At 52.8% G+C, this 10,085-nt stretch overlaps 1 protein-coding gene across 1 annotated transcript in view; it reads right to left on the reverse strand.

The window, feature by feature from the left end:
• ASH1L (ASH1 like histone lysine methyltransferase) overlaps window positions 1–10,085 on the reverse strand; it is a 56,914-nt gene that overhangs the window by 26,269 nt on the left and 20,560 nt on the right. The window contains 1 exon segment of the mRNA XM_032233959.1: window positions 5,850–10,085. This exon segment is cut by the window's right edge and continues 589 nt beyond it. Within this exon segment, the coding sequence (XP_032089850.1) occupies window positions 5,850–10,085 (4,236 nt within the window).

Here is a 10,085-nt window from a genome sequence, read left to right on the forward strand (position 1 = left end):
GGCATACCAGGGGTTGTGACTTTAAATATACACACACACACACACACACACACACAGACATATACCACATATACATACACACACACACACACACACACACACACAATGAAAACAGGCCCAGTGCTGCGCGGCGCAGGGATGGAGAAATGTGAACGTTGGTTTTGGTCATTGGCCAACATGGCCCTCAACATCTGGAGAGCAAAGCCCTGCTAATAGGAGAGGCAGCCACGGTTCCTGTTTATTTGACTGCCCCACTCCGCCCCCTTTGCCTGGATGGGGGGGGGAGGGGGAGGGATGGGGGGGGAGAGGAGGCCGAAGAGAATCTATTTTTAATTATTGTGTGTTTGCACCGAAGGGCTGGGGTGGGGTGAGGCTCAGGGACAGCTGCAGCCCCCCCCTTCTTCCCCCTGGCAGGCACGTTTGTGCCATACCTGTCCTGTTATCTGAGATGAGCCAGGAAGGGCTGGGGAGGGGGGGGTGGATGCCCGGACGAACAAACTGTGGAAGAGGAAAAGTGGGAGAATAAAGGCTCTCTGGGATTTCCTTCGGCTAAGAAAAATGAGATGGGGCCAGGCTCTCTGGATGGACGAACAAAAAACATGGCTGCAATGAGAACATGAAGCGAGGGCTTCCTCCTTAAGTTCCTTCCTTCCTTCTACCCTTCCCTCCCTCCCTTTCTTCTTTCTCTCCTTTCCCTCTAATCCTCCCTTGCCTTTAATCCATCCTGCCTTCCTCCCTAATCCTCCCTCCCTCCTTTTTCTCTCATCCTTCCTTCCTTCTAACTCTCCCTTCTTTCCTTCCCTCTCCTTCCTTTCATCCTTCTTTCCTTCCATCCCTCTCTCTAATCCACCCTTTCACCCATCCTTCTTTCTCTTCCTTCCTTTCTCCTTTTCTCTTTCTTTTCTTTCTTGATGTGAATGTCCACCTTGGCAGACATTTTAGAGTCATGATTTGGTCAAACGGAGGTAGCCGGTGGCGAAGGTTTATAGACGTTGGTGTTCAGTGAAGGTGCTGGCCTAGAAACCAGGAGACTGGGAGTTTTAGTCCTGCCTTGGCGTGAAAGCTGGCTGGGAGACTTTGGGCCAATCACCAGGACACCGTGAGTTCTAGCCCTACCTTGGTGTGAAAGCTGGCTGGGTGACTTTGGGCCAATCACCAGGACACCGTGAGTTCTAGCCCTACCTTGGTGTGAAAGCTGGCTGGGTGACTTTGGGCCAATCACCAGGAGACGGGGAGTTCTAGTCCCCTCTTAGCAATGAAAGCTGTCTAGGTGACTTTGGGCCAATCACCAGGAGGCGGCGAGTTCTAGTCCTGCCTTAACTATCGCTGGGTGACTTTGGGCCAGTCCTCCTCTCTCTCCCAACCCACCACACAGGGGAAAACGGGAAGAGGAAGGGGTGCTAGCTATGTTTGCTGCCCCTCTCGATTAATAAAGGCGGAATAAATATCTCATAAAAAAAAAACACAGAAATTATGAGTTGGCGCTCCAGAGTTGGCGCCTTTTAAACCTCTGCTGCCCAATTGGCCTGGAGAAGTGGCACGGGGGGGGGGGGGGAGGAATAAAAATGCAGGGCGAAGGAACAGATGGTTCCAATTGCTGGGGGTGGGGGGGAGAGGAAGGCAAGAGAGGACAGCTTTACCGAAAGGCGATCCATTTTCCTCTGACTCACCCCTTAAATGCGCCAGCGGAGAAAGGTGGTGATTCAGAGAGAGAGACGGCACTCCAGCGGGGCCCGGAGGAGGCCCGAAAGCGCGCACACATCTCTGTTTTCTTTCTAATTAGGGCTGTTTCTCATCAAAGCCGCTCACTCACGCTAATGGAATTCCGCAGGAAATTCCCAGGACTCTAACTAACCAAGGCAACCTGTTTTCTCTGTTTCCCCCCTCTTCCTTTCCTCCCCCCCCTTTGCATTTAACCCATTGGGGAATATTCACGCTCTGCAACACCAGCCCAGGGGTACGTGTGAGCGAGCGTGGGAGGTATTTAATTTATTTGCACAGCCGTCCTTCGGTGCACAAGCCTGGATCTAGGCACAATTAGAGTGAACGAAGGCTGCAAAGCAAGCCATTGTGGCCGAGTTTCCGTTCTTTCTTTTTTTTTTAAAAAAAAGGCCGTCATCGGGCCAATTCCACAGAGGTGGCCATCTCCAAGCTGCTCCACCAAGGACAAAAAGAGAGAGAAAGGAAAGAGCCAGCAGCTTCAAGCCGGTGCGCAGAGATTTATGAGAATATCAAGGCACCGTTGTGAAAAGTTTATATGCCCCGATAAATCTGACCAGCCTTTTTCTAATGGAAACGTGAGCCAAAGGGTCAGAGAGAGACTCCCGTGGGACTGGTTATTAGACCCACTGAGGCATGGCTCTAGTGGTCAAATGGCCTGCAATAATAATAATAACAACAACAACAACAACAATCATGGGTCGACGAGAAGGAATGTGAAAAAATCGCAAAATAATAAAAATCGAAATTCAATGACTATGGCACAAACCAGCAGTGGTAATTCCAGTGGTAATTGGCACACTGGGTGCTATTCCAAAAGCACTGGAATTACATTTAAAAGAGTTAAAAATTGACAAAATCACCATCAGTCAAATGCAAAAAGCCGCACTGCTTGGATCTGCACGCATATTACGAAAATACGTTACGACGTCCTAGGCCCCTGGGTGGGGCCCGACTAGTAATCGATGCCAAATCCAGAGAAACAACTGGCCGCTGTGATACAATTCTGTTGTTGCGAATCATCATCATCATCCACCCTACTTGGAACAGCTTATATCCTCCGACGTTACCTTAACATTTCCTAGGTCCTTGGTTAGGATTTGAGCTGTTGAGCTACCAACCAGCCCCAAAGGCTATGAATCTCACCAAAGATTAACCAGTAATAATAATAATAACAACAATGAGGAGGAGGAGGAGAAAGAGGAGGAGAAGGAGAAGGAGGAGAAAGAGGAGGAGAAAGAGGAGGAGGAGGAGGAGGAGAAAGAGGAGAAGGAGAAGAAGAAAAAGGAGAAGCAGCAGAAAGATGAGGAGGAGGAGAAGAAGCAGAAAACTTGGGTTGATACCTAGGACGCTGGCAGCAACCCATATCAACCATCAACACCAGTCAATGATATTTGAGATACATTTTTTAAATGTTCAGTTGACTGAGTTTCATGTTTGATGAAAAAAAAAGAGATATAATAATAACCACGACTGTGATATCTGGTGTGTTGTGTTCTAAATGACGATCCGTCTGATTTTTCGAATACAGATGGATCGTCATTTGGAACAAAACACGTCAGATAACACAGCTGTCGAAAACCGAAACGTACCATTTCTTGACATCGCGATACAAGGAGATGCCAGAAAAAGAACTGGGGGGGGGGGGGGGAAAATCACGAAATACTGTGACTTGGCCATCGAAACCACATGGCTATCGATGAAACATGTAAGAGTGATACCCATTGTTATCGGGACGCTTGGCGCCATGTCCAAGAATTTTATAAGATACATACATCAAGAAATTGCAGCTTCCTGCAATAATACCAGCAGAACTGCAAAAAACTGCGCTACTCGGAACATCTTATATTTTAAGAAGGTACTTGGGTTGACACCTAGGAGGCTGGCAGCAACCCATATCAACCATTAGCACCAGTTAATGGTATTTGTGAGGCATTTTTGAATGTTCACTTGACTGAGTTTCATGCTTAATGAATAAAAGAAATCATCATCATCATTGGTATTTGTGATGCATTTTTGAATGTTCAGTTGACTGAGTTTCATATGTAATGAAATAATAACAATAACAACAACAACAACAACAATAATATCATAGACATCGCAATACCAAGTGATAGCAGGGTCGCTGAGAAGGAACATGAAAAAATCGCAAGATACCAGGACTTAAAAATCGAAATTCAACGACTATGGCACAAACCAGCAGTGATAATTCCAGTGGTAATTGGCACACTGGGTGCTATTCCAAAAGCACTAGAATTACATTTAAAACAGTTAAAAATTGACAAAATCACCATCAGTCAAATGCAAAAAGCCGCATTGCTTGGATCTGCACGCATATTACGAAAATACGTTACGACGTTCTAGGCCCCTGGGTGGGGCCCGACTAGTAATCAATGCCAAATCCAGCGAAACAACTGGCCGCTGTGATACAATTGTATAATAATAATAATAATGATAATGATAATAGGAAGAAGAAGAAGAAGAAGAAGAAGAAGAAGAAGAAGAAGAAGAAGAAGAAGAAGAAGAAGAAGAAGAAGAAGAAGAACCTAGGTCCTTGATTAGGACTCGAGCTGTTGAGCTACCAACCACCCCCAAAGGCTGTGAATCTCACCAAAGATTAACCACATGATAATAATAATAAATATTCAGATTTGCCTCTCCCAGATCCTTGGTAAGGATTCGATAGGTAGACAAAAATGCCAAACCCAGTCTGAACATCCAGCTGACTGTGCAATCATCAATAATAATAATAGTAATAATAATAATAGTTTTAACTAAAGTAGCTCAGCCTGCCAAACATGAAAGTTCTCTTATAAAAATAAAATAAAAAGTAAAATAAAATAACCAGCAAAGGAAGAATGATAAGATTGCAAAGCTGAATGAATCAACCGCCAAGGAAAAGGGGAGTCAATTTGTTTTAGGGGCCACTAAAACGCTCAGCCGCCAAGATTCGATCCCTCAACAGCCAAGACAGGAAGTCCCCTCCTCCTTCCGCCCAATGTGCCAACACACACGGTGAGTGTGCCAGCACTGAGCCTTGTGGGACAGGCCCACCAATAAAGAGGCACGCCAGAGAAGGCGGCGCTGGGAAACCGGCAGCCAATCTTGTATGCTGGGGCAGAATAGAGCAATGAAGATGATTTAGGGGGCTGCAGAAATTGGGGAAGAGGAGTATTGGGGGGGGGGGGGAGACATGATAGCAATGTTCTAATATCTGAGGGGCTGCCTTGAAGAAAAGGGGGGGAGGAATATCAACCTGTTCTCCAAAGCACCCGAAGGCAGGACAAGAAATTAATCAAGGAGCGAAGCAATCTAGAATTAAGGAAATTTCCTACTGGTGAGAAGGACTTGTCTCCAGAAGTTGTGGGATGCTCCATCACTGGAGGTTTTGAAGAAGAGATTGGACAACCATTTGTCTGGAATGGTTATGTCCATTCCTCCCACCCTTACATCCAGCTGCACCTCTTTTCTCCCTCCCAGTCCTTCCTTCATTCCTTCTGTCTGTCCGTTCCTCCCACCATGACACCCTTTTCTCCCTCCACGTGTCCCCCAGTGGGATGGCCCTGCGTGCCACTTCCGGCACACGTGCCATAAATTCAAGTATAGGATCTCCTGCTTGAGAAGGGGCCCTTTCTTCCCTTCCCCTTCCTTTCCTTTCCTCCCTCCCTCCTTCTCCGCAAACCTCAATCCCTTCCAGCATTCACTATATTACCTAGTTTGGTCATGAAATGTTTGCAAAGAAATCCCCAAGCGTAGAGAACAAGAAAAACCCCACAGTCATTCTTCTCCTCCTCCTCCTCCTCCTCCTCTTCCCAAACCCCCTTCTAGCATTGATGGACGTTGCCTAGTTGGGTCATGAAACGCCTGCAAGAAAACCACCAGGTTTAGCACCAAGGACCCCACAGTCCTTGTCGTCCTCTTCTTCTTCCTTCCCACCCCAAACACATCCCACTCTCTTCTAACACTGATGATAATACCTAGTTTGGTCATGAAATGTCTCCAAGCAAACCGCCAAGCTCAGAGAGCACCAAGGACCCCGCAGTTCAACCCCAACCGAAAAAAGCCACCTAACTCCCAGGAATCCATTGGGAAAGTGGGTTCCAATTCAACTTTAGAGCCAGGCCGCTTACCTGAGAGGCCTTGGACGACCTTCTCAATCGGAGGCAAGGTTTCCTTGCGGGGGGGCCGGCCAAGCGATCCCTCTTGGGGGCTGAAAAGTCCAGAGCCCTCGGACAGTTTCTTACGGCCGCCGGCCGAGCCCGTGGAGCGGCAGCTGCCTATTGCACTGGTAAAAAGATTGGTGTGTTCGTCACTACTGGCCGGCTCGGAACTCGGAGTGAACCTCCCCAGCGGGAGGTTGGGAGGAGAATCGGAGCAGTCTATCTGCAAAGGAGTCTGTAATCCCAAAGTCCGGGGGCCGCTCTCGGCGGTCTCCCGCCGGGCCCACTGCTCCTCTCGCCCCAGCAGCCCCTTGGCGGGCGAGAGGTGCGGGCAAGCCATGTGGCAGCGGTGCTTCTCCTTATGCTTGTACCGCTCGCCCGCGGCCTCCTTGCCGAAACGGTAGCGCTTCAGGGACTCCAAGACCGTCCGCGAAGAGCTGGCGGGCGCCAAGGCCTCGAGGGACACCGGCGGCTGCTCCGAGGAGCGGTGCTCCCGGTGCTTGTGGCGGTGACGGTGTTTGTGCTCCAGCATCCAGCTGTAGGCCATCTCGGGCGGGACGCTGGGGTGGTAGGTGCTCATGGAGAGAAGCGGGGCCCGGCTGGCGGTCAGGAACGCCTCCTGGCGCAAGAGCTTGTGTTTCTTCTTGTGGTACTTGGCGGGGTTGAGGAGCAAGTGGCCGGCGTGCATGTAAGATGGGGGAGGGAGCGGGGTGGTGAACGAAGGGGAAGGGGGAGGAGGGTAAAGGGTAGGGGGGTAGCGTCCGTAATAGCCCAAGCCAATGGGAGCCGCCAGGGGCGACGGAGAATAAGGCATGCCGTAGGAAGGGTAGAATCCGGTCCCGGAAAGTGGGAAACTGAGCCCGTGCATGAAGGGCATCTCGGCCATGGCTTCCCGCATTTTGGGGGGGCGCCCCCGCTTTTTCTTCAAGTCCGGCTTGCGGATGTAGTGCAAAGGGTCCAGGGAGAAGCTGGGGTGGCTGTAGATGCTGTTGAAGTTGATGCGGAAGATGGTGGGCAGCAGGTCCCGGGGGATGAAATGGTGGCTCCGGTGCGTGATGCGGATTTCACTCAGCCGGCTGATCAGCTCCTCCAGCTCGGCCAGGAAATCGGGGTCCTGCCTGCCCCGCAGTTGCGGGAACTTCTTCTTCCGCTTGCGCTTGGGCCGCTTCAGTTTGTCGTAGGCCAGGTAGTCGTGGCCGCGGCGCTTGCACTTGTGCTTGTGCTTGTCCTTCAGGCTGCCCAGGACGGCCGAGGCCTCGGGGGCCACCAGAGAGACGTGCTCGAAGGAGTGCCGGCGCTTCTTCGGCCCGCAGAACTTCTCCGCCCGGTCCGACGTGCTGTTGTTGTCGGTGCCGATGCCGCTGTCGCTGGGCACTGTCTCGTCGCTGTGGGACTCACTGATGGGTGACGGGGTGGCCTCCTTCAGGGACCCCAGCTCGCTCATGTGGGAAGGGGAGTTGGGGAAGAGGGTTGGCGGGGAGAGCCGCCTCCGGGCCCGCGAGGCCTTCCGCATCGCCAAGGTCTGAACCACGCTCCCTTGCCGGCTGTGCAGGTGGAAACAGGGCACAGAGTTGGGCTCCACAAAGCTCATGTCGCTGCTGATGGGGCTCTGCCCTCCGCTGGTGCCCGACGACTGGGAGCACACGGGAGACGGAAGAACCTCAGGGCTGCTACTGGGGCCAGATGGGAGCAAAGGGGCGCCTGCTTGTCCCAGCATCCCTCCGCTGGCCTGTTGGCCCGATGTCTCTAGAATGGCGAAATTCGAACCGGCCGCCAGAAGGCTGCTGAAGCTGGCTTTGGGCTTCCTGCCCCGTCTCTTCCCTATGTAGATGGTTCCTTTCTTGCTGACGTTGATCTGCTGGCCCAGTTTGGTGCTGAAGGTGGCCGCCAAGCTGGAGACGTTGGTGTGGGCTTTGGATTGGACTTTCCCCTTATTGGGATCCGCCGAGGAGGAGAGGATTTGGTTCAGGATCTTCTTCCTCTTGAGCGTCTTCATCTTGTTGATTTTCCGGATGATGGTTTTCACCAGCTGACCGTTGCTACGCTTGACTTCCTTGTGCTCTGGTTCGCCTTCTGGGTCGCTGGCGCTGCCCGTGCTCGTGTCCCCATTGTCCTCCGTGTTGCTGAGCTGGCTGTGGCTTTCGAAAAAGTCCCCGCTGGGTGGCGGCAGCAGCGGCTGGTCCCCGGCATCCTCCGACTCGTCTGCCTTTTCGGGCGTGACGAAAGGGGCGGCGGAGAGGACGGGCGGCTTCATCTTGATCCCTGAGCGGATCTGCCGTTTGGGGCGGCCTCGCTTCTTCGGGAAAGCTTGCCCCGCGAGGGTCTGGCGGTGGGAAGGGATCTCCACTTCTGGGTGCAAGACGGGCGGCTCCTGCTCTTCCTTGGACTGCAGCGAGAAGACTTTGGAGGCGGGGATTTTCAAGGCCCGTTTGGGCGGCCCTTCCAAATGGGGCATCTCCTTGGATTTCGACCGGTTGCGCTTGGACTTGTACATGTCGGGGAACAAATCGTCCGACAGACAGCCGGCGGACGTCGGCACGTGGGCGCTGTAGAACTTCCCCGGTTCCTTCTCCGCGCTGCCCAGCAGGGAGAGCGACTGAAGGCTGCTGCTTTTGCTCAGCTTGGGCAAATGGTATTTCAGGAAGTCGTGCTCAGCGAAGGCGTCCGGGGGGCCCGTGCCTTCAAAGAGCTTGGCCTGGTCCAGGCCACTGCTGGACAGCGGGCCGCAAGAGACATTTTTTAAAAGCTCTGGTCTCTCTAACTCCAGCTCTTTGGGAGACCGGCAGGCTTTCGTCCAACGAGGCTTCCTCCCTTTCCGTTTCTTTAAGGGCTTGCCCAGGGAGTCAGTGCTACTGCTCCCCCTCAGGATCTCCAGGCCTTGCCTCGGTTTCCCTAAGGAGCTCACCGCCCCCATCTTTAGAAAGGGCTTGTTGTTGAAGAAGCTGGAGAAGCTGACCACCGAAGGGGAGATAGAAGTGTGGAGGTTGCTTTCGCTGACCAGGCTGGCTTTCTTCCCTGGGGTAGGACCCAGTTTTGATTCCTCCGCGCAGACCGAGTTGGGATTGCTCGTCTCCCGAACAACCCCTTTGCTTGTCGGGTACAAGCCGGGATTCCCCAGCCTGTTCATACCGGAGCGGGCGCCGTCGGAGGCGGACGGCGTCTTGCTGCTCTGTTCGGACAGGCTGTCTAAGAGATCCGGCATGTGGCTTGAATGCAACGGGTTGGAAGGGATCTGAGACAGAGCCATTGGGGGGCTATGGGTTAGAGTAGCGACTGAGGCGGTTGGGGAAGGGGAGGGGAGGCCCCCCTCCCCTACGGCACTAAACGGAGACTTGGCGGTGGAGATCTCCGAAGCGCCTCCAGCGGTCCTGAATTCGGGAGAAGTGCAATACACCGGAAGATGCTTCTCTTGCTTGGAGGATTCGGACGGGCCCCTTTCGCTGGGGGAGATTTCCTGTTGACCGCAAGCCCCATCTTTGCCTCCGCTAGAAACTTCTCGTTGGGGCGTCAATTTTTCGGGGAGACTGCCTTTGCTCTGTCTCGCCAGGTGCTTTTCGAATGGTTTACTGCCCCCAGCCCCGTCCTTCAGAAGCCCGGTGGGCACGTGGCTTTCCAGAGGGGCCAGGCCGCTGCCACAACACCGCTTGTAGGGCTCCGCCGGAAGGTTAGCGGTGTCAGCCTTCAGCGCCCCCAAGTCCTTGCCGGCTAAGCCCACCAAATTGGTGCTCCCCATCAATTTCTTCCCAGAGTCCTTCGAAGTCAGAGAGGCCATAATGCCCACCCCCATGTGTTTCTTGCTGGACTCTTTCGCCATCAACCCAATTGGGGGGCCGGCTGCTGATGGCTTCTTTCCAGAGTCTCTGTTAATCAATCCGCTCGAGGTCCCAAAACTCGGCGGCTTCTTCGCTGAGTCCTTGCTGACCGATCCCACTGGACCGTCGGACCCCAGGTGTCTCTTCGCAACGTCCTTATTAAATAATCCAACCGTACTTCCAGGTAATGGAAGCTTCTTCAGCGAGTCTCTATTAATCAATCCGGGCGGACTGACCATGCCGAGAGATTTTTTCCCGGGATCCCTGTTGACCAATCCGATGGGACTACTGGTCCCCAACAGCCTTTTCCCACAGTCTTTGCTGGCCATTCCAGACGGCGCCATGCTTGTCACAAGCAGGGGTTTCTTTCCGCCTTCCTTGCTGACCAGTCCGA

This window comes from Thamnophis elegans, chromosome 17 (assembly GCF_009769535.1).
Source record: "Thamnophis elegans isolate rThaEle1 chromosome 17, rThaEle1.pri, whole genome shotgun sequence".
In the NCBI taxonomy this organism is placed as follows: Eukaryota; Metazoa; Chordata; class Lepidosauria; order Squamata; family Colubridae; genus Thamnophis; species Thamnophis elegans.